General features: G+C 49.3%; 1 protein-coding gene across 20 annotated transcripts in view; it reads left to right on the top strand.

The window, feature by feature from the left end:
- CACNA1G (calcium voltage-gated channel subunit alpha1 G) overlaps positions 1–26,089 on the top strand; it is a 146,026-nt gene that overhangs the window by 62,986 nt on the left and 56,951 nt on the right. For 10 of the 20 annotated variants that reach the window (XM_017811972.1, XM_017811968.1, XM_017811969.1 and 7 more), the window contains exons 10-17: positions 674–1,038; positions 15,470–15,621; positions 16,158–16,343; positions 17,473–17,587; positions 18,296–18,451; positions 22,653–22,721; positions 23,615–23,641; positions 25,510–25,603. In XM_017811972.1, coding sequence (XP_017667461.1) covers positions 674–1,038; positions 15,470–15,621; positions 16,158–16,343; positions 17,473–17,587; positions 18,296–18,451; positions 22,653–22,721; positions 23,615–23,641; positions 25,510–25,603 — 1,164 coding nt within the window. The remainder of the gene's footprint in view (positions 1–673; positions 1,039–15,469; positions 15,622–16,157; positions 16,344–17,472; positions 17,588–18,295; positions 18,452–22,652; positions 22,722–23,614; positions 23,642–25,509; positions 25,604–26,089) is intronic. The other 10 variants (XM_017811966.1, XM_017811984.1, XM_017811980.1 and 7 more) reach the window with 3 other exon arrangements.

The following is a 26,089-nucleotide window of genomic DNA, read 5'->3' as shown; positions in this document are numbered from 1 at the left end:
CTTCCACCCCACTGCTGTGGCACTGACCTTTTGAGCCCAGATCTGTGCGGGGAAGAGACCAAGTCCTGCCCCCAGCCCAGCTCTGTGCAGAGACTAAACACACAGAGCTGGGCTCTGAGTTGGTTTAGCACTGTGTTTGCGTTTGCACTGCTGTGTGCTGCCGTGCAGCAGATAGCCTCTCTCCTCACAGCCAGCTGGTGGAAATTTTGGGGAATATCCCGCTGGTATTTTCACCCAGGAGACACCTGGCAGCTGCCATTGTGGACAGCGTGTAGAGAGGGAAGCTGGTGATTTCGGAGCATCAGCAAAGAGTGGGAGCAGGAAAGGAATCTGCTGGCAGCAGCTCTCCCAGTAATTCCAGTCTGGAGCCTGCCAGGGCCAGGGAAGCCCATTGCTTCCTCCTACCCATAATGGCCAGAGGTATAATGAGGTGGGCTAGGGGTCCTGGGCTGGAGTGGTGTCTGCCTGGCAGCAACAAAGAGGGCTTCATAGCTGGGGAAAGGGCATTGTGGAGCCCAGGTTTTAACCCAGTAGGAGCCCTTTTCCCATTAGGAAATGTCTGTCATGTCAAGGGCGACAGCTTGGTGCTAACAGGGACTGGTGGTTGCTCCTGTGGCTGCCCACAGTCGTCTGTCCCGGCTGATGGGCTGCCCTTTCCCTGTTGGCACTTCAGGTCCCTGCCAAAGCTCCTGCAAGATCTCCAGCCCCTGCACCAAGCTGGATGGTGGCTCCTGCAACCCCGAGAGCTGCCCTTACTGCCTCACAGCGCTGGCAGGCGAGGCCGAGCTGTCGGACAACGAGACGGCCGACTCGGACAGCGAGGGGGTCTATGAGTTCACGCAGGATGCCCACTACAGCGACCAGCGGGACCCACAGCGGGGCAGGGCCCGGGCCAGGAGGGCCAGCCGGGTGCTGGCCTTCTGGCACGTGGTGTGCGAGACCTTCCGCAAGATCGTGGACAGCAAATATTTCGGCCGTGGGATCATGGTGGCCATTCTCATCAACACGCTCAGCATGGGGATCGAGTACCACGAGCAGGTGAGTGCTGCCTGGGCAGCTCCTGGTGCTGTGGGGATGTGGGCGGTTTAACAGATCAGAATCTGGCTGCTGGTGGGATGTTTTGGGGTGAGAGGCATTGGAATGCCCTGGGAAGGCTCCCAGGATAGAGCAAAGCAGGCTTTTTCCATCCGAGCCTGCTTCCAGCTTGCAGCAATCACCTTGACCAGTACCTGGCTATGTGAGCTCCTGCATCCCAACCCTGCCAGGGATGCTCAGCACTGTGGCCAGGAGCACCCATCACCTGGGCAGCACCAGGTGTAGCCGGGTTCTGTGGTGAGGGGAGCAAGGAGAGGGAGCAGCCGTTTGCCACCGGGTCAGTGCCAGCCCAGTAGTGCTTTGCCAGTGGTCGTGGACTCCGGGGTTGCTGCAGCTCTAGGCAGGGAAGTCTATTGAATTTGCGCTCCCTGGAGAGGAGGTAACAAATGGCTTTGCCTCCTCGGTGAACGCTCCAGCAGCAGCATGCCGAGTCCAAAATAGACTCATCGCTGGCTATTCCTCTGCTCGATTATCTGAGTCTTTGCAGGCAAGAGGCTGCCTCTGCTCCAGCCTCTCGCACGCTTGTCACCTAGCAGAGCTTTCCCTATATATAGTCATTAAGAAAAAGGAGTTGCCACGTTCCTCTTGAAATGGCTCCATAAGGATGACAAGAGCTCTGCTTTGAGAGAGGCTTTGCATACTCTGGCCTCACGTGGGTTTTGTGACTGCTGCTGGGGCTCGCCTGGCACGGTGCCCTTGTCCTGCCTCAGGCACGACATGTCTTGGGGCTGCAGGTGCACACTTTGTGTGGGGTAAAGAGTTTATTAGTGGAGATGCTGAGATGCTGCAAAACCTTGTTACAGACCCCTCTGATATTTTAGGGCTTCCAGCATGGTGCTTCTCCTGGGGTGCTAGAGCCCTCCACTCCCAGAAAGACACAGCTCCCCCAGTCCCAGCACCAGTCTTGGCTGGGAAGTCATTGCATTTCAAGTCGTGACTGTTCACTTTTGTCCCTTCCTGGCACGTTTCACGTTTGCTGAGCCGCTCATGGTTGTGCACAGAGGTGTTGCTCCCACAGCTCCCAGTGACAGCGGTGGTGACTGCAGATCAGCTCCAAGTTCCCCTGTCCTCCTGTGGCATTAACGCCTCAGTGACCGAACAATGGGGAGATGTGGCTGTGCTAAATGTGTTCCTTTGAGCCAGCAGCTTCCCCCTGATGCCCTGATGCAGTCTGGCTGTCTAAGTGTTGTTTTCAGTACACATTAAACAGCAACGTGCTCCAAAGTCCTGCAGGTTTCACCTTCATCTGCTGCCCTTGGTGGGAGCTCTGTGGGGAAGCTTGAGTGATTCCACCTTTATTTAATAATCTCAGGAAGATCATCTCCGAAGGCGCTGGGGGGAGGTGGCTCGGAGAAATGAATAAACAATTATATTGCTCCTTTGGCTGAAAGGTGAAAGCAGATCTGCCTTATGTTTGCTGTGGCTGTCCAAGGGACGGATTGTCAAGGCTTGTTTCCCTTTACCAGGAGCACCTTCGGGAAATGCTGGTGTGGGCTCCCACTGTGTGTGTACCAGGGGGACCATCCCACTGGGGATGGGAGGCTGAGCAAGCTCCCTCATCAAACACCCTAAAGGCTACACAGCTCCTTAATTCTTTGGCTTGGGAGAAATAGGACAGGGGGGTGTGGGCCTTTTCCCAGGCCAGTGGTGAGTCCCAGAAAACAGCTAGAGGCGAAGATGAAGATTTTTTGTGGCGGTTTTCGGGTAACAAGGGTGAAGGGAGCTGATAAACGTGGGGGGACTCCAGACGCTGTGGGTGGTTGCTTTCTTTAACAGTATTTTCAAGCTACTAGTGTTCCAGATTCCTTTCTCCCAGGCATTTGGAGGGAATAGCGGAGCTTGTTTTTATTAGTTCATCTGCTTGAAGTGGCGGCAGAGAACAGAGAGGTGTTTTTTTGTAAACTCAGGAGGCTTATAGTCGGCAATTTCATAATCTGACAGTTACGAGAGCAGGAATTAGAGGGGTGAAATGCTGAACCAGGCCTTTCTGCAGAGATTATAAACACCAAAACGTGAATTTTTTTCTTTTAGAAGAGCCTTTCCTAAAAGTGCAAGTGATCAACCGTGTCAAATTTATCTTTACTGGCTGATGTTTGCAAAGACGTGAGGGGTCTTGAAGAGTACTTGACTCTGTGACTTTCTATATTAAGCTCTCTGCTTATTTAAAGAATATTTACCTCTTGGGCTTTCCACATGCCACTGTGGCCCCACTAGGCTATATTAGGGTAAATATTTTGAGGACATGTTTTAAGGTGCCAAAAACCTTGTGTTGTTTAGCAGTCCTTTGGTACAGGGGAGAGGACACACTAGCAGCTACTCTGTGAGAGGAAGGATAGGTTGGAGGTTGCTCAAGAAGGAAGAGGCTTCTGCCCTCCCCATCTGTCCCCAGCAATACTGAGTGGGATTCAGCAGCTCTGGGACCACCAGAGCATCCTGAACTTCAAGACAGGAGCTGGTGAGCTGAGACTGTCATTATAGCCTGGGAGAAAAGTTGGCTCCTCTGGAGGTTTGATGTCTCACCTTGGGACAAGCAGCTTGGAGGGACCTACTTTTCTCCAAGGAAGATGCCTGGAAGACTGAAACAATCTTTCAGTCACTTGCTTAACAGACTCAGCAACCAGAGAAGGCCAGGTTGGGATATGTAGGACAAGAGTGGTTCTCTGAAGGCACATAAAAGTGAGTGGCAACTGTGAGTGTGTTGAAAACACTGGCTCCCACCTCTTGCTGTTTATTTGTATTTACCCGCCAGTCAACCTGGCCAGACTGAGCACCCATGGCCAGGGGTGCTGGGTGCTCATACCAAAGGCAGTTCATGTTCCCCAGAGCTCCTCTCCACAGACCACCTTGCACAGTAAAGTCATTGTCAACACACGTTTTACCCTCATATGCCTGAGGCTTCAGGAGCTGGGTTTCCTCTTAAGTTCTTTTTGACATGAGCTCACTGACTTTCCGTGGTGGTGCGTTGGCGACACTTTCTCACTCACCACCAGGTTGTTTCCACGTGGTTCCTGCACGTGTGTGAGCCACAGATACACCTGACTGGGCATAACTCTGCGTTTCCTGCCCATCCTCCCCACCCCACCCATCCAGCTCCAGCTCCTGCTGTTCTCCTGGTGGCTGGGCTGGTGGGAAGGAGGCAGAATGGTGTGAGGTGCTCAGCACTCGCCACGTCGTGCCTGCTGGGCAGCAGTGTGAAATTTTCCATCAGGGGAATGACAACCAGATTGCCACGGATTATTAATGTGGCTGCTAAATAGCTTGTTTTTCTACAGAGATGAAGCAAAATGCAGGTAGAAACTCTTAGCTTTGGGTAGAGGAATATAAAGGTGATTTAAAGGTAGACTCCAGGGGATTTTAAATACACTGTTGAACCAATTGACTGATTCGCCTTAGGGAAGCTGAGCCTCTGCAGCACTGCGGGTTCAAACGGCTGGGGCTTTGCAAAAGTCTGTTCTGCCATAGAGCAGGAGTAAAATGTGCTGCTAAACCAGAGGGTTTCTTTGCTGCTTTCCCCCCAGCCCTGGCTGTAAGCCAGGCTCTGTTCCATAATGTGCTGCTTTTATTTTCCTTTTTTTCCTCCAAGTCCTTTCTTGGAGTGAAATGCAAAGGCTTTAGTACAAGGCGTGATGTTGGACTCCTCAGCAGGGGAAAGAATTCGGCAAGGGCTTCCTTGAGGAAGGGCTTTGGGGTTTTGTTTTTGTTTTTAAAATCTGGTTCATATTGAGCTGCCTGGCTGTTCCGAGTTTCCTTGTCTGAACTCGCATTGTATGAACTATACCCTACATATTCATTTGTTTAAATAGCACTTGAATTTCAGCCGCCGTCTCTGCGGTGTTTTGCCATTGTTAACATAACAAGAAAGAGACTGGAGAGTCCTGCACCGGCCTCCCCAAAGCTGCAGTTGGTTCAAATCCCTGGCTGGAGCTTGTGTGGAGTTGGATCTAGATTGATCCGACACCCTGGTGTCTCTGAAGGAAGGAAGAAGAAATTGGTTCAGACCTGTGGGGAACCTTTTGTTAATTCTTAAAAGCAAATTGGAGAGGTGACAAGGGTGAATGACTCTGTGGGACAGCACCCAAGGAGAAACGCTCATCATCCATGGGAGACAGTTCTTCAAGGAAGTGGGATGAGGATGCCTGACATCCCCCCAGCATGAGTACAGCCGGTGGAGTACCCCCAGCTACAGCAAGGTGTTGTAGGGATCTACAACGCCACAGTGCCTCAAGCCAAGGTGTGTAAACTCCTTCTGCAGGAGACAGGAGCAGCCTAAGACCGTGGCAATATCTCAGGCTGAATTCCTGGTGCATCCTGCTGCAGGGGAGTGTGCAGAGTACAGATGATATAGAGTTGTCACTGGTAACATTACGATCTAATAGCTGCTGCAACACGGAAATATCAACCATCTGTGCCAAGGAGTCAAAGGAAACCTTGCTGGCATAATGCATTAAAATGTCTATTTGTGTAAACAGTCGAGGATGGAGAAAATGGGAGTCATCTTAATCAGTGTCAGAGAACATGACATTTTCAGGTAACCAGGATGATGGAGAGGGGAGGTGAAGGGTTAGAAAACTTGCCAGTGTGGAGCAACCATTAGGCTGCAAGTTCAAGCATTAATAATAGTCACCCAGATGGTATTTAGGTACTTCTGCCTGAATTCAATGTGCAGGAAAGAAGGTAACTGAAAATTATTAGCTGTCATGACACCCACTGATTGATTTCTCTTTGTGGGAGGAAAAGTGGATTTTTCCATGGAGGAGTGGTGTAAGGGAGCTGGGCAGTGGGAATTTGACAGGCTGGTGCCCCACGTCTTGTGGTGCTTGAGTGCCCAAAGTTCTGGACAGGCTGGAAGGCAGCGGTCTGGATTACCTGTATGAGCACTGCCTCAGAAGATAAAGGCATCTTTGGGAACAGAAGCTTCTAGGACTTGGTGGTCAAGAGCATCCTAATTTCCACCAGTTTCAAGTCCAGTTGAATGTTTTGCTGCTGGTGGAAGACAGATGTAGATTTGTCAGGCACATGGAGACTGCTCCTTTGACATCTATGTGACATCTATGTGCCAAAATGAGATCCTGCCAAGTGCTCATTCACCTCCCCAGAAGGCTGTGAAGGATCCAGGGATCAGCTTCAGGTCACTCTTGTCTGGCTGCATAGGGCACTAATGGGAAACACTGTGTCCCCTCCAGCCTCCATGGCTCCATGCCAGGTCAGTCCAGGATATCTGAACTTTGGCTTCTTTGGTCTGCATTTGTGTCAGGTCTTCAGGTCAGGACAGAAGGGAATCCTTTATTTTTTTTTTTAAATATTTTTTGTATCTCTTGCACCTCTTTTGAGTTGTTTCCTGAGAGTGCAGGGACTCAAAGATCTGTCCTGCATCCACACAGCACCTGGTGCTGCACTAGGGGCTCTCTGCATCACACACCAGTGCAAACCAGTGCTGTATCCCTTAACCCTGCACCCTGGCTGCCTTACTGCAACTAGGGCCTTAATAGTACAGCCCAACTTTTCTCTGTGGTGTAATTTCTAATTTGATGAATTCCCTGTATGAATCTGATTCGTCGGGCTTTGTTTCAGAAGGGTACTTAGGCAGGTGTGTGCATCCCTAAATCGAGGAGACAGCCTTTCCCTGGACAACCTCCTTCTGCCCCGGGCTCTTCCCAGGAGCTCACCAGGTCTCGCGTTCATGCACTGTCTTCTCTTCCTAGAGGAATCTGCACTTCCACTCGGGTGCACATCCCATGTCTCTATTTAACTCCATTACACATCTCTCCAGCCCATGCCAGCTGGTCTCAGCCAAGCGATCAAAGCCTTGGCAGCGCAGCGAGGCTTTCCCTCCCTCGGCGCCTGCTGGCTTTGCCCAGCGCAGGGCTTGGAGCTACCTGCAACTTAATTTCTCAGCACTCCAACTGCATAGGGCACTCCCAAGGCAGGAAAATGAGGTGCCCTATAGATTCGCACGTGCTGTATTCAATTAGCTCCCGCTTGTGCAGAAATTACTCTTATTAACGGCTTGTTGTTGTTGTTGGAGACTGGAGGAGTCAAGTCAACACTAATGGAAATCAGAGCTGTTAATCACTAGGATCTCTGACTTCAAATCCAGCTCTCTGTTTGTTATTGGGGGTAATTCTTTTTATGGACCTTGGGGGGGTTCTTCTGCTTCTTGGGGATTTGAAGGGTTTACGAGATCTTATAGGAACTTGTGTGTTTTAATTGACTCACTCACGAATCTCCTCCAAGGGGTAAAAAAATACAGGGATGCCATGACCCTCTTAGTCATTAAAAAATGGTCTGTGCGTATAAAGCAGACTTTATTCTGGTTCTGGAGACTGAATGATTTGAAAATTTAAATGAGATTTCATGAAACTGGAAAGGGTATTTTTTTAATCAGATAATTCAGTTCTCTGCATGCTTTAGCAATGAGACTATGTGGATTCCTTGACACCTGCTAAAGTTTTCTTCAGCTCCCTGGTTGGGGAGGCATAAGTGTCAATCCTTTCCTGTTAATTTATTTCAGAGGCTGGAAATACTCGGGCTGCCTTAGATCCTATCATTACAGCTGTTGTTTCAGCTGCCATCCATACCCTCGTGTTATCTCTGCCCAGGCAGCGTTGAGAAGAGACTCCAGCTCAGTGAAATGGGAAAATGATGTGTGCTTTCAAAACTCACTTCATCCCTGTATGGATGAAAAATCGCTGCTCTCTGCAGATAGCCAGGCGCTTCTCTCTGCTCCTTCTTTGATTATTGTGGTTGTTCCCCTTGGGTGGGAGCCAGCAAATTCAGCTAGAGCATCTGGAGCACCCTCAGCTTGCACCAGCAAATGCTTTTATCTGTAAGCGCTTCTGGTTGCTGATTGTTGGTGATTTCCCAGGGATCAGCCCATTTTTGTCCCCAATTCTCCTGGCAGAGGTTGGTCCCTGTTGCCACCCGTGACTCTGCCCTGCTGCTGCCCCTCATGTCCTCACAGAGCCCACCCTGCTCAGCCCCCAATGGGAGCAGGGACAGGAGCTGAGCACTTTTTCCCTTGTCTCTGCTGGATTTCAGCACTTTGTTGCAATTGTTTTTTTGCTGACGTTAGGAAACGACCGGCTTTTCCCCCATGGACGTCTGTCAGCATTAGAGATAGTGTTACCAGCATCAGAAACCTGGGTTCAGCAGAACTGTGCAGGAGCCCTACAGTGACAGCCTTTTACTTTCTCTTTTTTTATTTCCTCCCTCCCCCTGGTCCCTTCTCAAGTACTAATGGGGAGATAAGTTTCAAACTTGGTTTAGATTAACCAGAAATAGAGGGCTTTAAATCTCAAGTACTTACAAGGTGTGACCAAGTGGAAATGCAGCTTTTGTTCGGCTTAAGCTCCTTCGAAACCTGGGCAGAGGGATGAGCTAGTACATGTTTTTCTTGCATTTTCTGGGATAATATTCATCCAGAAATCTCAAGCTGAGAGAGATAAGGAGTTCAGGGAAGAATATCTGCTGTGCCTCCTGAGAGTGGTTAGGAGAGCCCAGCCCCAGAGCTTGGTGGAGGAGAACATGGTCTGTGCATCTTGTTTATGGTCCTGGGCAGTGATGGTTTATGGCAGTCCCTTCAGGGTGGGTTGATGTGGTTCTCTGTCAAGCCTGGGGCTCATCCATTCCTTTGCACCCCAGTCTCAAGTTAGACAGGAGGTGCATAGGGACATATGGGCAGTCAGGGCCAGGGAATTTGGTTGTTGGCCACGGTTCCTCAGTAGGGATGTGTTGTAGAGAAAGGCCTTGCACCAGAAGGTGCCATGCCCACAAAACTCAGCTCCTTCTCTCTGCACATGTGGGGTGGGAAGGGACATTTGACTGGAATGGGGAAGACTGAGTGGAAGGCGAGGAGATTAGTGGCAGTGGTGGAAGGGGAGTCCCTCCTGTGCAAACAGCTCTGATTTCTCCGAAATGAAAGCTGCTTTCCTCCCTTTCTTAAAGCATTACTTGCCATGGCATGAAATATTCAGCCTTCATTCAGCCCGTAAGAAAATCCTCCTTTCCCATGCGGTGAAGGGATGAAACTGGACTTGTTCGCTTGTCTGTCAAAGTCATTTCCTTTTAATAAATGCTTATAAATCCTGAACATCCCAGCAGTCCTCCTCCCGCCCGCCGAGCAGTGAGCACGCTGCCCTTTCTGTGTCTCCAGCCCCAGGAGGAGCAGAGCAAAAACTGCTACTTGCTGAATTGTTTTCTTTAACCAATTCGGCAAAGGATGAGTAGAGGAAGCCTATCAGTTTGTGGGGCTCTGATGAAGCACGGCTCAGGTTCACACTGCTAGACCCAGGACAATAGTTAAAGCCTGATACCTTTTAAGGAGCCCCAAAGACAATGAATGTCATTGCTGAAAATATGCGTGGATTGAGTTTCTATTTATAAAGTCACAAGCGGCTCTGGAGCCAACAGGAGCTGTATTTACTGCACCAAAGTGGTGTTTTGGATGGCTGTGGCTCGGTGGGTGCACCGAGGCAGGAGGAATAACATGGATGTGATGAGGGCAGTGCATGGAGAAGGCTCATGGGTTGACTGAGGACAGAGCCATGAGCTATCAGTGATGGGGAATCGAGCGTGGGAAAGGGCGAAGAAAGGGCACCTCATTTTGTTAATTAAGAACTGCTTCTGTTCATCACAGTTTCTTGCATTTTGCCCCAGGACTTGTAGTCTGGCTCCTGTTTCGAGGTGGACCCAGTGCATGCCTGCACCCACGTGGAGGGTGGAGAGGATCTTAACAGAGCAGTGTCAGGTTGAAAATCCCAATCTTTGTGTGACCCATTTGATTTTTTTCGTATGTATATATATTAAAAATCTGCAAGTGATGAGTCAGTAAAACGTTGTTGGTGTTTCCTGTGAAATAGCTGAGGTCGCTATTTTCTTTCTGTATTATTTTTCCTTAGTTGCCATGGTAATGATTTCAGAAAGGTTTTATTCTGCAGCCGTTTGAATGGGTTAGAAGTTTTCACGGTCTTCTGGATCCACTCACAGAAGCAGAGTGATATCATAAAGATATCCCTCGGGATCAGGAGGGATCTGCCTCCTGGCTGGTCGCCCCATCCCTCCCTCTATGTTGAGACAGAGTGGTTTTTTCTCTTTCATTTTATTGTTAGCAAGATAGAGAGGAAAGACCCTGGGGTGCTTTTGCTCTTTTGTGCTGGCATCCCAGGGGCAGAGGCTGGGCAAGACCAGGCTTGGCTGCAGCCTGGAGCTCACTGTGTGGGCAGGGGGGCTGTGGGATGGATGGATCTGTGCCAGCCATGCCTTTGGCACTGGGTGCAGGTCTGATGATGATGAAGAGCCGGTGCCCTATATGGGTCAGTGCTGGAGGAGGGCAGGAGATAGAAGCCTTGTAAGCTCTGTGCACTGTCTCTCAGGACACTTGGTTGCACTTCATCCTCCAGCAGGATTTGTTTTTCAGGAACTGGGGAACACAGCCCTCAGGGCTTGCACTTTTCATGGCCCCAGCCCCCGTCCTCACCTTTTTCCCAACTTTGTGCCTGCAGCCTCACTTGCTCGACAGGCACTTCAGAGTCCTGTGCACAGGAAGGAATAGCATGTCCCCAGATGGAAATGGACCACATCCCTTCTGCCTTTGGAAAACTCACTCATGAGCTTCTACTCAGTTTTAAAAAGAGGAAAAAAAGGAAAGAAATGTCTTACAGCCTCTTTCCAAATGCTGAAAAAGGGCAAGGTACTGGTGCAGCTTTGAGATACCTCCTGAGGCACCCTGGGGACATCTTCTCTTGCCTCCTCCTGTTCACCCCTGCAGTGCCCTGCTTGGTACCAGACAGCCCTGCCTGAATCCTCCAGGCAGGGTGCAGAGAGCATTCCCTCCTCGCTGCCTCCAGTTGCACCCTGCCAGGCAGGGTTAGGGCTGGGTGTGTGCCCGGGGCTCACCTCCTCCCGCCGCCTGCGATGCCGTGTGGTGTTTCTGAGCGATGCTGCCCTGTCTGCTCGTATTTCATGTGCTGCCAGAGCTTGTCAATGTGCTGTTTGGTACATCAACAAATCGACACTACACAAACAGAAAGCTAACAGGGAATGATTTATCCAGGACAACACGTCTGTGTGTCCAGCAAGGCGAGATGTCCTGGAAACAAAATTCAGTGTTTACCGAGGACTCATCGGAAGAGCTGGTGTTTCGTGCCACAGCTGAAATCGTGCTTGGATCTCACTCTTTCTGGGTGTTGCTTGTTTAATCATAGGATGCTTTCCTTTTAATTAGTCACTGCTGCTACTGATGAGAGAATTAGCAGACTCTTCTTTTAATGGAGAAGCTGAGGCTGTGGCAGCTGTGCTGTAATGGGAGTGGTGGGCAGAGGCTTTGTGCTGCATAGAAACCCCAGGCTGTGCACCTCAGGCTCTGCTTCCTGCAGAATACCCTTTTTAGGGTGGACCTGGAGGGTTGTTTTTTTCCACACAATATATCATTTAGTCAAAGGAAGGATGTTACCTCCCCCAGCTGCTGTGTTCTGGCCCTCAGAGGGGAAAGCTGAGTGATTTTACCGTCTCTTTTCCTCCCAGCCCAGCGAGGACACACAGAGCTGGTTGTGTGCCAGGAGTCAGTGACTCTTCTCAGGTACATCATGTCTAGAGCTGGTCGATAGTGTTTTGATTAGACAGTTATTGTCAGAAAATGGCAGTTTATCACATTTGAAGCTGTCTGTGGGAGAGGAGCATTTTCAGTGAACTGGCCTAAAAAAAAATCCCAACTTTATTGGAATATATTGTCTGAGATATTTGAAGTGTTCATTTGAACAGTTGGGGAACAAAAAGTTCCATGTTCTTCTTCAAGCTGACTTTTATTTATGTTTTTTAATTTTGGTTGATTTACAGTACAGAGCAAAGGGATAAAGGAATGGGGACTGAAATGGAGAGAAGTACTTCCAAGATTTTGTGCACAGTGTTTCATTTTGCCAAGTCTGACACTCTGCATTCCTGCTTGGGATGGGATGACAATTTCAATTTCAATAGGAGAGAAAAAGCCACGTTCCTGCTTGTATTGTAATGATGTCTCAGGAAAAATGTCTCAGACATGTTTGTGATTTCTCTAGAGCAGAAGCATCTTATAACCGGTCTTATTTTCTATAGACGTCTGTGGCATCATGAAAATCCCATAGATGGCATTCTCAGAAGGGTCTGAGTCCCCACTGCCTGGCTGGGTTCCCCCTGGGCAGGCTCATGATCACAGCCCACCTCTGTTTATGTAAATAAATCCCGGTGGTGCTCATGGCAGGGGTCCATGCGGTTGCCCCATGGACTGGCTGTGCCGATGTGTCCCTTGAAATGGATGTTGAGCTGTTGCAGGGGGCTCATGAGCTGCCCCGGGGATCCTCAAGCGGGACTGAGGGTCTTGGGGGAGAGTGCTCCACAGCTGGCTGTGAAATCCTCTGAGTAATTTGCATCGTCCCATCTCAACTGTTTAGGGATGTGTTGTTTCCAGGAGCAAAATAACTCAGCCGATTTCAGCTGGGTCTGGTTGGGGTGTGCTTTCAGTGGAGGATCAGCTCACCCTCCCCAGCAGAGCTCCAGGCTGCTCTGGAGACCATTCTCTGTTCCTAGATGGGTGAAAGGGAAGTTTTCACTTTCTCTTTCAACGCATTTTGGCCATTAATCTTAGATTTTTGGATATTAATTCTCACCTCTGGCTCATGAGATCCCACTCTTCATTTTTATTATATCTACCTAGTATCTCAGATATTAAAAACGGTTTCCTGTAAAGGAAGTGGAAAAGAGTGTGTGGAGAGGAGGAATGGGAGGCCAGGTGGCTTTTTTAGGGTGAAGCAGGGGTAGATGGGTGGATTTGGTGCTGCTGTGGGTGCTCAGCATCACCTTGCTGCACAGGCTGATCCATAGCCCTCCCACGCCAGTGCCAGGGGTATTTGGGGCTCTCCTGAGCTGGGTGGTCTGGGAGGGATATTTCATGGGCTAGGGGAGCCACAGCCCTTCCCGTGGGTGCTGAAGGTCCTGGGAGAGTTGCAGAGTAGGTGCTACTCCCCCTCTGGCTCCCCACATCACCCAGCTGTGCCCTACCAGTGCCTCCCATCTGGATTTTCACACCCCAACAACATCTCCAACCAGAAGGTGCTCGTGAAGTGCAAAGTTTAATTACTCTGTGCTATTAACATGTCATCCCTTCCAAGGCTGCTGGATTTTCCATGTCAGCCTCCATGAGGCAGGGATTGTTGTGGCTGCCTGAGATGTTGGGCGCCGCTCACGCGTTGAGGGGTTTAACTGGGTTGTGCCTGCAAGGCCAGTTGGATTTGGCAGTGCCACCACAAAGAGGGAACAGAGGGTGGAAATCAGCCTTCAGGGCCCAGGATAGTGGTGCTGATGGATGAAAAGGAAAGCTTCCAGGAACACGTCTCCTTTCCAGCAGGATCACTGCAGTACTGATCACAGCCTGCCTCGGCGCTGGGGCACTCATAAATGAGTTGGCATTTTTTTGTGACTAATGTAGACTTTCAGCTATTTGAAATTGTCCTGAGGTGCAGCTTGACATATAAGTTCTCGGCCTATTTATTACTTTGTGTCTGAGTGTTCCCATAGGTACATGGCTTTAAACCAGGGCTGCGATTAATATTGGGAGCTGGAGCTGTATTTTAGCTGTAGATCAGTGAGCAGGTGATTTGGGCTGTGTGTATGGTGTGTTTGGCAAACTCTAGCCAAGGGATCTGTTCCTTAGCAAGGATGTGTGAGGTAAAAGCTGTGTTCAACACTCTCCGTTTTTGCTTTTTTATTATATTTTCTTCTAAGTGCTGCTGTTTCCCCCTTCACTATACTGTGTCATCACAAGCTCCCACCAATATCAGTGCAAGTCTGCAGGGATTACACTACCACGCTGAGATAACATCAGGCCAGTTTGGGTCCCCATCTAACCTCACACTGGGTTGGAGGAACTTGAGCTTCAAAGGCTGAGCCTGGACACTTTAACCCTGGGAAAGAGAGAGTTGAATGCCTGCATGAATTTATCTGTTCTTTGCCAGTGTGTGTGTCTGTGAAGCCTTTGGTTGTTGTGGTTTTTTGGGGCTCCGAAACACAGTTGACAAGTGTTGACCCTGCCCCTGAGTCCTCCCCTCTCATGGTTGCCATGGTGTTGGGGTTGGGTCACCTCATGTCAAACCCTACAGCTTGTGCTGTGGTGTGGCAGCTCCTGCTCTGTCGTAGGAAGTTTTTGGTCAGTCATGAAGGTGTTTCATGTAGCTGGTGGGTGCAGCCAACTGCATTTGCTGCACATTGTGTTCTGTCATGGCATGGCTGCTGTGAACGTGCACATCTGGCCATAACCCACCACGGTGTGCAGGCATCTGAAGACACACGGGTGGTTGCATGTGGGGGTTTAGAACAGTATCTGAGTGAGTTAAATGCCAGGCTACCCAAGAGGAGTCCAGCACTCGCTGTGTGTGAGGTGTTTTGTGAGCTGTGCCAGCCCACTGCCCTGTGCCACCTCGGCGTTGCTGACGTGACCCCTCGGCCATCTGCCAGCGGGATGTCGGCTCCTGATTTTAATGAAGCCTTTAAGTAGAAACATGCAGTTGTGGCCGTGTGTTGGGGTTATATGGGGAGAAGGGATCTGATACTGAGGATTCTGTTCCTGTCTTTGCCACTGACTGATCCTAAACAGACTACACCACCAGTTTTTGTCTTCTACCATATGTTTTCCGATAATGCCCGCCCACCCATCGGGGAAAGCACAGCGCTGGGCATCTGCAGGCATTGTTGGGAACCCTCTGTGAAATATGCTACAAAAAACATGAAAGGTATTAATTTAGGTCTAAGACTACTGGGAGTCTGTTCGTTAAGGTTTTTTCATACCTCTGTTTTTAAATTACCACTCTGGAATGCCAGGATCGGGCCCTTCCTCACTAGCAGATTTGGGGCCTCCTGGTAACAAGAGTTTTCTGAGCCGTTCCAGCTATATCACCTCAGATCTCTGCTTTTGAAAAATCCTAGCCTAAATCTTTTGATGAGCTACTAAATAAAAAAACAGGCCCTAAAGGGATATTTATGTGAGAAAACGGTCCAGTTTTTCCCTTCTGCATAAGGAGAATCAGCTTGGGGGATGTCAGAGCATTAAGCCTCAGTACATGCCACTTCTGTATAAACCTCCTGAGGTGGTACTAAAGCTCTGATTAATGTGAAGTCCATGTCTGGATTTACCTGCTGAATTTACAACAGGTTTCTAAACCTTAAATACTCTGCTAGTATTTTTCTTCTGTCTCCTGGGCTTTGAGTGAGCTATTGCCATTCTCTCACCACACCATTAGCATCAGTATTCTCACACTTGCAGTATTGCAGCTTGTTGTGTTTCCACATGTGATTTTGGATATCAGGCTGTGCTGTTTACGTTCTCCCTTTCCCCCTCTTCTTTCCCCAGCCGGAGGAACTTACCAATGCCCTGGAGATCAGCAACATCGTCTTCACAAGCCTCTTTGCTCTGGAGATGCTATTGAAAGTCCTTGTTTATGGTCCTTTTGGCTACATTAAGAATCCATACAACATCTTTGATGGGATCATCGTGGTGATTAGGTACAAACCTTGAGCTTTCTTTATGTGTGTTTCTCCTCATTTGGCTGTTTAATTAAACAGAAAGTAATGGAGACTAGGCATAAATACCTTCCTGTGACACTTTACACTTCTCTCTGTAAATTAATGCACTTAGACACGGTTCCTAATACACACCTTGGGATTATTTTATGGTCATTTTAGAGAGAGGCCCGGGCAGAAAGCTATCAGTCCTGATGTCCTGGGAAGGTCTGAGATACAAATGGCACAACCAGTGCCCAATTAAGTATCTCTCTGGTTTTTTGGCATGTGCAAAGGCTGTAATTGCCCTTGCAGCTGCAGCCACTGGTTTGCAGGCGTATTTTTGACACTCAAGTAGGGCTCTGCTCTTTGCAAGCCTGGACAGAGTCCAGATCGCCGTGGGCGCTGGCAGCACATCTCTGCCTGCTTTCCACCCCTCTTCTCTCTGATTTTCACCCTCCCTTTGCTTCCTGCCCTCTGTGCCTTTGCATTGGGCTTTGTCCTGCCATCCTGCATTGACCCTTTTTTGTCTTCCTCAGCGTGTGGGAGATAGTGGGCCAGCAAGGTGGAGGGCTCTCAGTCCTGCGCACCTTTCGGCTCATGCGTGTGCTGAAGCTGGTCCGCTTCATGCCAGCCCTGCAGCGCCAGCTCGTCGTCCTCATGAAGACCATGGACAACGTGGCCACGTTCTGCATGTTGCTGATGCTCTTCATCTTCATCTTCAGGTGAGCGCCTCCCATTCCTCGTCATGAGGGTTGCTTTGGAATTTTAGGTGGGATCCCGTGGTGACAGAATCCATACCCAGACAGGGCTGAGCTGAGCAGTCCCAGGAACAACACTGCTGGCCAACACTGGCAGTGGCTTGCTGCCCTGACTAAATTATCATAGTTGGCCAAATGAGACATTTGTCTTTGCAAGATGATTTACGAGGAAAGTCTTTCAGGCTGGACCATTCCTTGACATCATCCCAAGACAGCTGTCCCTTTACTTTCTGACTAACCAGGTGCTAAAAATATTGCCAAGGTGAGGGTGACGTTTCTATAAAGAAGTCAGATGTGGTGGTGCTTGTGCTCTTGCATGGCCTCTTCTTCTGAGAAGTGGAATTATTAGAAATAGGTTTGGCATAGCCTTGTATTTTTGGATTTTGGTCTAGATCTTGAGAAGAGCCTGTCTCCTTCTACAGCTAGCTATGGTGTTCCAGCAATCCCAGCACTGGGAAGGCTGAAGAGCGCCAGTCTCTTCCATGAAATAATGTCCCTTCTTCCAGCGAGACTTTTCACTCCAAAGCTGCCATTTGCAGCTGTGGTGCTCAGTGGAGCTGTAAATAATTTGATTATTCAGGTTACTAGCAGAGAGCAGGGAAAAGCAGATTATTCTTTTAGTATCTATCTATAATGAAGGGTATTCTGTTCTCTTGTCAAAATCGAAAAAGCTGCTTCAAGTCCCCTGATATGTCTTATTCAGGCATTTCACAGAAACCCTTTTTGTCTTCCTAATTCAATTGAAGCATATTTTGCTGAAAATGTGTCATTGCAAAACAGAAAGTCAAAACATTTTGTTTAGAAAATGTTGAAAGGCAATGTTTTGACTTAAAAAAAAAAAAACGAAGCAGAAGAAAAAGAAGGAGCAGACATACTTTTTGTTTGAAACTCCTTGACAGATTTGACCTAAATTCACAACTGGTTTGCGTGATCTCAAGGCATGTTTTTCAGCGAACAAAGGATTCATCTTTAAAAAAAAAAAAAAAAAGAAAAATAGAGTTGCCCAGGTGAAATCAGGAGACAGTCAGCCCTGCTGTATCCTTAGTGGTTTGTATCAAGCCTTTGTTGAGTCCCTGCTTCCCCTCTTGTGCAGCATCCTGGGGATGCACCTCTTTGGCTGCAAGTTCGCGTCGGAGCGGGATGGTGACACACTGCCCGACAGGAAGAACTTCGACTCCTTGCTCTGGGCCATCGTCACTGTTTTCCAGGTACAAAATGGAAAGTGCCACAGCTGATGGGCATTTTTGGGATTGCAAAGAGGCTGGGCAGAGCTTAGTGAAGCTCCTTGCCATGGAAAGGGGGTGACCCAAAGCCACAAGAGAAACACATGGGGGGCTTTTGGACTGTTTTTCTGACTAAATCTGAAAGTTGGTGAGGAGGGGCTGCTGAGGCAGGAGAGTCTTGCATTTGTAGGGTGTGGGCTGGGTGGGTGAAAGTAAGTGTAGCAGGTGAGGATGGAGAGGGGGAGATCAGGACCGTTTGCAGTGATATTTTAACAAATAATGGAATCTATTTTAAGCCTGTAGTTGGTATGTGCAGTTTTTTGGTTGATATGTGCAGCTCTGGGCTCTGTAACCCTGGGATCTGTGAAGGACTTTGAGTTGTTCTGGCTGACCAAAGGAAAGGTCTGACCAATGCAATGTTGCACTCCCTCATGGCTGGGCCTGTCCCTGGGTGCGGGGATGAGTCGGGGCAGTTTGCACAGAGTCCTAACCAGTAGCTTGGGAATCACAGTCCCTTGGTCCTGTTTCTTCTCTGGCTCACAAGATGACCTGGGCTGGATTTATATTCCTGTGGTTAATTACAGCTACAGTGGATACCCCAGAAATGGGGTGCTTGTCTGACCTGTCCAGAGCATGGATATCCAGCATGCCATATTCCAGCATCTCCATATTTCTGACACCCTTCCTCTGCAGATTTTGACCCAGGAAGACTGGAACAAGGTCCTTTACAATGGCATGGCATCCACCTCGTCCTGGGCTGCTCTCTACTTCATCGCTCTCATGACGTTTGGGAATTATGTTCTCTTTAATCTGCTGGTGGCCATCCTGGTAGAGGGGTTCCAGACAGAGGTAATGTCCTCACGCTCGTGCCTTTGCTTTCTTCCAAAGTTTCAGGGCCTCCAGATCCTGGAATTTGATTTCTGAGATGGACAGCAATACCTTGAAAAGAGTGGTACGGGGGAAAAAAAGTGGGGTAAAATATTAGGTCTTCTTTCTGTTTTTTTAATTCTTTTCCTTTTCTGTAACCACGGTGCAATTTAATACAGCAAACCCTCTAAATGAAGGGCTTAAATGAAAAGCATTGTTAGCATTAATGCAGGAGTGGGAATTGAGCAGTGAGTCAGGCACTGCGGATGGGATGGCTGCTATGACAGTCTCTTTGAAACAGTTTTCACCACGTTTGTCAGCCAGATTAAAGGCCCCTCCTGAAAACTTACGCAGGCTGGTAAGAGATTAGTGACACGATTATCTTTTTTCATGGTATGCATTCATGGAGCTCTTCCCGTTTCCAGCCCTGCAATGCTCTGCATATTTTAAAGTACATGATTTCTTGTCTCTGCCATCCGCTGCCTTGGGCTGGGAGCTTCCATGAGACATCCTGGATTGCTGGAGGCTTTGGGGAACACTTAGGTTTGAACTCAACCTCTTTTTCACCTTACTGCTGATCCAACTGTCCAATGGAGTGAGTGAGCATGTCACCTAGTCCCCCTCAGAGTGGGAGACCTGCAGTGCCCACCTGCTCCCTGCAAAAATTGTCCGACTGTTCAAGAACATCCTTAAGGGAAGGGGACCCTTACACCCTTCCCAGGGGGTTGGTTGGAGAGGTAAATTATAAGCTAAGACTCCTCACTGGGTTCTGCTCATATAGGCTGTGCTTTCTACACACTCTCTGATTTTTATTAGCATTCTGGGGTGACTAAATATTATTTAAGATTTGTTGCATGTATATTATAATATCCTACTACCCTATGAACAGAACTGTTTTTATTATCATTACTATTTTTGGAGCAGAGTTTGGAGTTAAATTAATGGAGTCATCCCAGGAGATAGCAAGAAGAAATATTTTTTTTTTTGTATCGTCTCTCTCCATGTTGGTGCTTTTCTTTTTTTAACTGTTATTGTTGTAGCTGTTTCTGTCTGTAAATCCCCTACCACCACTCAGCCAAAGGGAAGATCACTGCCAGGTTCTCCCAAACGGCAAAATGTTCCCTTGCCTGAGTGAGAAGAGGTACAAAGCTCCTTGTCTGCTCGTGGTGACAGCTTTGAAACCCAACCTTATTTCTGTCTGGCAAATTGATTCTCTGAAGGTCACCAAAGCGGGACATCACCTGCTGCACCCGCTGTGCAGAGGAAGGGACTCAGCCTTTAAATACAGCAGCTCTTTTACCAGCCCCTGGCCCTCTAGGGAGGCTGACACCTCTGCTCCTTGGCTCAGCCTGGTTTTCCACGCTAGAGCATTCCTGTGCTCCGCCTCTGCCACGTGCCTCTTCCCTGGGCAGCAGTTTATCCCGCGCTCGCTCTGTGGCCAGCTGTGCCACGGTGCAACTCCCTCTAAATTCAGGGACTGGCTTTAATGTGCTGTGGTTTTATTCCACTAACCGTGCCCTTGAGGATATGTCTACCCTGGAGCCAGGGAACCGCCTGCAGCACTCCCCAGATTCGCTTTTGGCCGTTTTCTGCAGCAGGGCTGCCCCATCGCCTGCCCCTGCGGCTCCTCTGCCAGTACAGTGCTGGGCTGGAACAAGCCAGCTCCCCAATATCTGTGTAAGCTGCAAATGTGCCTTAAGTGCTGTGTAAATCAGGGAGGAACTTCTAATTTGGGAAGGCACTGAGACAGCCTGAAGGCAGTGACACACCAGTATTGAGGTGACCACAGGGACCAGGATCCAGCACAGCCTCCAAAGACCCAACTGTCTCTGCCAGTCCTGCCTAGCCATGGCAATTTTAACTAACTTGCACCTTATTTCTCTAATTTGTGACTCTGATTACATTGCTATTTTAAATCTCAGGCTTTGATGATGACTTTTTAATAATAATCTTCCTTCCACATCCTCGTTATTCTGAGTTCTCCAAATTCTTCCAGTAGAATGTGATGGGACCAAGAGGTCCCTCAGCTCAACCCAAGTTTCCTGCAGCAGGCAGGGAGCAAACGTCTCTGGAGGTCAGGAGCCAGCTCTGGCCTTGCTGGTTTATGTTTGTTCAGCTTTGCTGGTGTGTAGCTTTGCGAACAGATCACGTTCTGGTTTTTGCAAGCCAGCACACACAGGATCCTCTCCTAAGCAGAATTAATAGAGAGATCATCTCTCGCTGTAAACAAACCCTGGCGTCTCCCTCCTGTGATTGTACTTGACTCTTCTTCTGTGTTGGGTTTGGGTGGTGTTTTTTTTTTGTTTTTCCATTCTCCTTCAGATAGATTTCTGGGCTGAAACACAATCCTAGGGCTGCTGCCTTTATCTCCCCGGTCCTTGAGTGCCTTTCCTCAATCCGCAAGCACCTCGTTAATTTTAGTGCATGGCTTTGCAGCCCCAGTTGCCAGGCAGCAGATGTATATAAGCAGTTGAGAAACTAAAAGGACCTGTTCCAAACTTTAAATATGGAACAATATATTTTGCAGGGTTGAGTTCCTTTTTTTTTTTTTTTCCCCTCTTTTCCTTTAATTTGGTAACCTGCTTCTCTCCTGCAAGAGGCACATGCAGGACTTTATGCCACGTCGTTGTTTTTGACCACACATTTCCTGATTTAACTGGAACCTGATGTTGGTGCAGGGAAGGTGAGCAGGGGACTCTGTTTTATCAAGCTGCTAACTGGAAATTGCTGCCTGACCTCTCAGGTCCCTGCCTTAGAGACTTCTCTCTGAGGCAAGGAGTGACTTCTCTTAGTTGGGCATAAGCTCCTCTCCCAAGGGACTTCCTAATAGTATTATCTCCAAAGCGTATTCTTCCATTGGTAATCCTCCCAGTTTGTGTCCCAATATCCCTGTCTGTTTTCACTCATGGGTTTGTTCCTTCCCCTTCTTCTTGCCTCCCTCCCTCCCTAGCACCCCAGGTCCTCCAGCCTCTCCTTTTCCCCGCAGGACATTTACCTGCATTCTAGAGGTAGCATCCTTGGAGAAATATGGATGTTGACTTCTTCTGGGCTTCCACCAGAGGGAACAGTCCCTTCTCCTGCAGTAGAGATTTTGGATGGTGTTTTTCTTGCATCCCTTGCCTATTGCATTCCTATCGGTTTTAGTGGGATTTTCCTTGTGAAAGGAAAAGTGTTTCCATCTTTTCTCTTTCAATGGCTTTCCCATGTCTCTCTCTGTTACAAGCAAAGACTTTAAGTGTCCATCGCTCTGCTGGCAAATCCTTAAAATCTTCATCCCAGCCTAGGCTGGGATGAGTTTTGTAACCATTTAGCAACCAGAGGAAAGATCCACTGCCATGGAGGCAAGAAATTAAGCTGGTAGGACAATCTGTGCCCTCCTGCTGCAGCACGTGACCTCCTCTGGCCCCGTGGGATGGGACCAGGCACAGATGAACTGCTGGAAAGTGAGGAACGGTGGGAGAGCAGCCCCTGAGGAAGGGGAAACACAGCAATGTGGAAAATGGTGTGTGCTTTCCAAGTGGGCAGGGAAAGGCTGACTTTTGGCGCTGTGAAATGATGTTGGGGCCGCTGGTGTGGCAAAGCTCCCCAGGACGGGGCTGTGCCGCCCTGCCTGCAGACCCCTGGTTTAAACTGCTGATTTAAATGGGTGTCTCCACTAACAGGGCTGAGGAGGGATCTGAACTCACAGCAGATTGTGTGTCTCTCCTTAAATTAGGTATTTCACCTGGCTGCAAGAGCACTGATATTGTGTTAATCAAACATTCATTAAAAGCCTCCGTTGCTGCTTAATGAAGGCGTAATAAATAAAGATGCTATTATAGAGCTGCAAAAAAAAAATAATCATGTTTTCAATAATTAGCTGGTGTTTCATTAGCACAATTATCACTTAGGAGCTGAAGCAAGCTCTGATCGAAACACTTAATTTAAAGGTAAGGCTGGTCCCTACAAAGGGCTTTGCTTCACCTTAGATCTTCCCCTCCTTCCCTGTGCTGAGTGGAACGGGGCAGGTGTCCCAGCCTGGCACTCCATCCTGGCCACACACTGCCCTTCTCCCCCTTCCCCTCTCCTTCCCTGCCTCTTCTTGTGTGTTTTTTGATTCCCCATTCAGTCCTGCTGTTGAAACTGTGAAAATTGAACCCCGCCTTCCCCTTCCTCCCCCTCCCTCCCCCCGTTTCTCCTTCAGGAGATCTCCAAGCGAGAAGATGCGAGTGGGCAGTTAAGCTGTATTCAGCTGCCTGTCGACTCGTCGGGGGTATGTACAGCACATCCCACCACCACTGTGGTTGTCTCTCTCGTGGTGCCTGGTCACACACCGTGGTGCTGTTCTCATTGTAGTAGCTGTCATCCTTTTGGGGTTTATTTGGGTGTTTTGGGAGTGTTTTTTCTTTTTTCTTTCCTTTTTTTGTCACCCTCATTGTCGAGTCAGCCCTGATTTTAAGTCCCTTCCTTCTCTGAGGGAGCCAGGTAAATTAAGGTGGGTGCTTTGGAGTGGCTGATGTGGCTCCAGCCACAGCTCTCGCTGACCCCTTTCTAGATGCCTGCTCTGGGAAAGGCTCCCCACGAGGCTGTGACAGCCTCTCCATGGGACAGTCACATCCTGGGGACCTCCCTAGGGGTGTGGATGGTGATGCTGATTGCTGAGTGTGCCTGCCGAGGCTCCCTCACGCAGGTGGAGGAGGATGGCCAGGAGTGAAGGGACCTGGAATCAAGCCTTTTTGTGGACACGTGTGTGTGGGAGCCCTGTGCTCTGCAGGACAGGGTAGGACGGCAGCAGCTGCGCCGTGGTGTGTCCAGAAAGGCTGGTTGGAATGCTGGGATTGCCGACAAGATGCCACGTTACAGCCAGGATGTGAAATGGTCCCGTCCAGGTCTGAGGAAGCTGTGGATCTCCAAACTGCAGCACACCCCAAACCTTACCCTTCTGCCAACCTCCTCTTTCTCTTTACCACTCCCTTCCCTTTCTGTCCTTTCCAAGAAGCCTGACTTTTCCCTCAGCCCAGAAGCCCTTTCCCCTTGTATCCCAGTGCATCAATCCCTTCGGTACAGGCTGCTTTAGCTGTGGTACCGCCTGGTCCACCTTGGCGTTCCCTCGTTTCCCGAAAGGATTTTAACTCCCTGTTCTCTCCTAACCCCTTTTCTATCCAGAAAGGCAAACTGGGAGTGCAAGAACAGGTAACGGGCAGCAGCCACGGCTGCGAGATGTTTGCCTGCACCATACTGAGTCTGGCACGTGGTGTTTGGGAGGGGATGTTCACTGTCCTCCAGACATGGGGTTTGGTGCTGGGGAGGGGGGTGGGAAGTCCCCATGTAGCTCTGCTTTTCCATCTCAGCACACATCTCATTGTGCCCCCTTAAAACTTTCCTTCAGGCTCTTAAAGAGCACTCCAGGAATACAAATCACGTAAAATTCTTCCCGTTATTTATTTCTTTTTAATAACCCATTAGGGAGAATGAGTAATTCCTGGCAGGCCCGCTGACAGGCTGAGCCGGGAGCCTCCGGGGGAACATACCTGGAGCCAGCTGGAGCCCCTGTTCATACAGACACAGGTCTGACTCCAGCAAAGCTCGGGCCAGCCTGGCTTTACTGCTCCCCCTTGCAAGGTGCATTCCTGACCTTCTCAGACTGCATCTTGCAGGATGAGCTTCCCTGAATAGCACAGAAGTTCTGGATTGTTAGGAGGGGGAGTTTTGAGCCAACACTTCACGTCACACTCTCTTTTGCCTTGAAAATGTGTCTGAGTGTCCAGTCTGCCTGGAAAAAATATCTTTAACAGTTCAGTGACCCTGCTAAATAGGGGGGCAGTACTGGGGTTCAGCCTTCTGGGGTTTTGCCTAACAATGAGGTGCAGGGCACTGACTTGTGTTGGATCCATCTCTTCCTCCTGTCCCACGCTGGGGTCCTTCTGGGATTTTTCAGTCAACAGGTACCCGAGCACCAAACCTCAGCAGCGCTGGCCAGGGCTCCTGGGGATGCAGCTTAGCCTTGGTGGGGTTTCCTGGGGCTCCTGGGCTCTCACAGCTAAGGTGAGGGTCTGCTTGGCTTCTCCCATCCCAGCATCTTCCCTCTCTTCCCACCTCTCCTCCATTGTGACAGGGCTTGGTGCCCTTTGCCAGAGCAGTGGTTTCAGCTGTGAATCCTCCTCTTTTTGGATGGGTATCGATCGTTCTGGCGAGCACCACTGCCCGTTGGGTGTATCCTGACTATACCACACCCTAAGTGCCTTTCTGCAGTGCCAATGGACAGAATCAGGGTGACACACAGGGACATCCCTGATCGGGTCTGTGCCACAAGACCGAGTGAGAGCCCGGGCACCACGCTGTGAGCACTGGTAAACATCATCTCTCTCTGCCCGAGGATGGGCACCTGTCAGAGCAGGCAGCTCTCGCTCAACCCCCGAGGTTTGAAATGATAAGGCAGAATTTAAAATCCTCAAACGATACAGTGTAAATCCCCAAAACTTCTGCTCCTGTTGTGTGTGGCAGCTGGGAGGGGAATGGCTGCTTACAGCACTTGGGTTCTGCCACCTGGATACTCTCTGTGCTGATGGGGCGTCCATCGACACATGCACATGAGTCACATAGGAAATTTGGGGTCTGTTGTGCCCTCTCTGAACCCTGGATTGCTCCATCACTAGAAAGAGCCACACACACAGGGAGTTTTAAGACATGGTGTATAAATTAAGAGAGATTAATAGGGCCATCTTTTGTCCACAAATTGCTCATCGAATATCTGTCCTTTCCTAACATCTGCCCCATATGCAATTCCAGCAGCAAAAATTAAGCAATGGTTTGGTTTTTTCTGATCCCTTTCTGGGACCGTGTTTGGAGCCAGAGGCAATCCATCTTCCTGGTAGGAGGTTAATTAGTCTGTGGTATAAACCTGTGCATGCATCATTTTGTGAAAGGTGGTGTTGCATTGTGGTACAAAGTTCAGTGGATCCGTAGGTGTGGTGTTGGAGATGGGAATCCATTTTTGCAGAGGGGTGTCCATGCACTGTGGCCCATAACCCTCTTTGCTGAAGCCCTTTGTTTTGCTCCAGGGTGACGCTTCCAAGTCCGATTCCGAGGGGGATCTCTTTCCCCGCAGCCTGGAAGAGGAGGGAGGACTTAAGAAAAACTTGTCAAATCCAGCCTGTGAGTAATAATCCCAGGAGGATGGGCCCTTCCACAGAAACCTCACTTTTCTGTGAAAACAATGTGTCCGAAAGGAAAAAGCCCTCCTAGAGGGAATGCTGTAATAGCAGTTGTGGTTTGCTTGACATTGCAGCAGGCTTGTGGCTTGGGGTGGGATTTTGGGATGCAGACAGGGAGAGGCATGATTGCATTTGAGCTGTAATTTCCCCACCAAGCCTGAGGTCTGGGCTTTTGGGCTGTCATTGCAGGATGAACATGGGGAAGGAGGATGGAGGGAGCGGGCATGGGAAAGGAGGTTTCTAGAGCTGGAGCTGGTGGGTGTTGGTTTGAGGGGCCACAGATGGCATTCTGCATCTGTTCTCCTCTGTCACTGACACATGATCCCATTGATACCCGATCCCATTACTGTTTGACATTCCCCTGCCAGGCTGAAGGACGGACTCCCAACTCTCCAGACGGGCTTTCTGGCCCACATCCCCCTGGTGC

This window comes from Lepidothrix coronata, unplaced genomic scaffold (assembly GCF_001604755.1).
Source record: "Lepidothrix coronata isolate B3197 unplaced genomic scaffold, Lepidothrix_coronata-1.0 Scaffold34, whole genome shotgun sequence".
Taxonomy (NCBI): Eukaryota; Metazoa; Chordata; class Aves; order Passeriformes; family Pipridae; genus Lepidothrix; species Lepidothrix coronata.
The sequence above is the reverse complement of the archived record's forward strand: the minus strand, read 5'-3'. Positions and strand labels throughout refer to the sequence as shown.